The sequence below is a fragment of the Austrofundulus limnaeus genome, unplaced genomic scaffold (assembly GCF_001266775.1).
Source record: "Austrofundulus limnaeus strain Quisiro unplaced genomic scaffold, Austrofundulus_limnaeus-1.0 Scaffold1018, whole genome shotgun sequence".
Classification (NCBI taxonomy): Eukaryota; Metazoa; Chordata; class Actinopteri; order Cyprinodontiformes; family Rivulidae; genus Austrofundulus; species Austrofundulus limnaeus.
In genome coordinates, this window is record NW_013953420.1 from 112,696 (window position 1) to 114,386 (window position 1,691).

A 1,691-nucleotide genomic window follows, 5' to 3' on the forward strand; every position below is an offset into this window, starting at 1 on the left:
ATGTCTGAGGACAGCAGGACATGTCTGAGGACAGTAGGACATGTCTGAGGACAGTAGGACATGTCTGAGGACAGAAGGAGTGTTGTAGGGAGTGATAAACACATTCCATGATATGGACCGGATAATTTGGCTCCATGTACAGATTTTCAGATCCAGACTACAGGTCCAGTCCTGGGTCTTTCAGATCCAGACCACAGGTCCAGTCCTGGGTCTTTCAGATCCAGACCACAGGTCCAGTCCCGGGTCTTTCAGATCCAGACCACAGGTCCAGTCAAGTCTTTCGGAACCAGACCACAGGTCCAGTCCTGGGTCTTTCAGATCCAGACCACAGGTCCAGTCCAGAGTCTTTCAGATCCAGACCACAGGTCCAGTCCAGAGTCTTTCAGATCCAGACCACAGGTCCAGTCCTGGGTCTTTCAGATCCAGACCACAGGTCCAGTCCTGGGTCTTTCAGATCCAGACCACAGGTCCAGTCCAGAGTCTTTCAGATCCAGACCACAGGTCCAGTCCAGAGTCTTTCAGATCCAGACCACAGGTCCAGTCCTGGGTCTTTCAGATCCAGACCACAGGTCCAGTCCCGGGTCTTTCAGATCCAGACCACAGGTCCAGTCCTGGGTCTTTCAGGTCCAGACCACAGGTCCAGTCCTGGGTCTTTCAGGTCCAGACCACAGGTCCAGTCCAGAGTCTTTCAGAATCTGTTTACCGGACCTCATCAGAACCAGGCTCGGTTCTGTTTGATGGTAGCTCGTGCTCACCGATGTGAATCTGTGCGCGTGAAACAAACAGCTACGGCTCGGTGCACGCGCATGGCCACGCTGTGAGCGGGCCTGTGATTGGCTGCGGCGGATCAATCAGTGATCGTTTAGCCAGAGGTCACGTGACTGCGGCTCAGATCAGAACCACATCTGGACCCGCTGCAGTCAGTAGGCCGGTTCGGCCGCAGAGATGTGGGTCAGTGTGTGCGCGTAACCCGCGTGCGCGGCGCCCCGCCCCCAGATCATTGCTATGAGAGAAAAATAAAATCAGGCCGCGAACACTGCAGCTGTGCGCGCGCAGCTCCGTGCAGTGTGTGCGTGTGTGCACGCGCATGTCCGTGCAGTGTGTGTGCACGCGCATTTCCGTGCAGTGTGTGTGCACGCGCGGTGCAGATGCTGCTGGACTCACCCCTGGTACTGGTGCTGCTTCGGTACATCGCGCAGCAGAACACGAATCCGGTCATTAAAGGTCCGTTGGTTCCGGGGCGGAGCGGCGCCCCCGGTCCACAGCAGCAGAACCAACACACACGCACGCGCGCACGCTCGTCGGCCACGTACTGACCGGTTCGGACGGTCCGGACCGACGCCACAGATAGGATGCCGCTTCTGGATCAGACGGTCGGTCCGTGCGCGCTGCTTCTCCCGGTGCGCGTGCGGCGGCGGACACTGAGGGGGCGGGGGGGCTGCGCGCGCTTTCTTCCTGTTCGGTTTCCATGACAACAAATTAAAAGTCCAAAAACCCCGACGGAACCGGACAGGAACCAAGTTCGACCCGGTCCAACAGGCCCAGAACAGACCTGTGGTTCTGTTCGTAAAGTTCAAAATTTATCATCAATAGTTTTCTGATGCATCTCAGTAATCCAGGTAAAAAATCAAAAAGAAAAAAATTGTATAGGTCTTCTGGACGGGTTCTTCTCTAATGAAACGTTTCGTCTC

The 1,691-nt window shown here is 56.0% G+C and overlaps 2 protein-coding genes across 3 annotated transcripts in view; one reads left to right on the forward strand and one right to left on the reverse strand.

The window, feature by feature from the left end:
• The window catches only part of fgd1 (FYVE, RhoGEF and PH domain containing 1), a gene marked incomplete in the record, with an annotated part of 21,839 nt that extends 20,368 nt beyond the window's left edge, over positions 1 to 1,471 (reverse strand). Inside the window, 1 exon segment of the mRNA XM_014030214.1 lies at positions 1,165 to 1,471. Within this exon segment, the coding sequence (XP_013885668.1) occupies positions 1,165 to 1,219 (55 nt within the window).
• Positions 7 to 1,072, forward strand: LOC106533784 (uncharacterized). Of its 2 annotated transcripts, none has more exons than XM_014030217.1 (2): positions 7 to 265; positions 298 to 1,072. In XM_014030217.1, exons 1-2 carry the CDS (start codon positions 135 to 137, stop codon positions 761 to 763), a joined length of 597 nt encoding a protein of 198 aa, XP_013885671.1. In that variant the 5' UTR covers positions 7 to 134; the 3' UTR covers positions 764 to 1,072. The 2 variants fall into 2 exon arrangements, with proteins under 2 accessions (XP_013885671.1, XP_013885670.1); XM_014030216.1 differs by having other exon boundaries at positions 7 to 231.
• Positions 1,472 to 1,691: the final 220 nt, after the last annotated feature.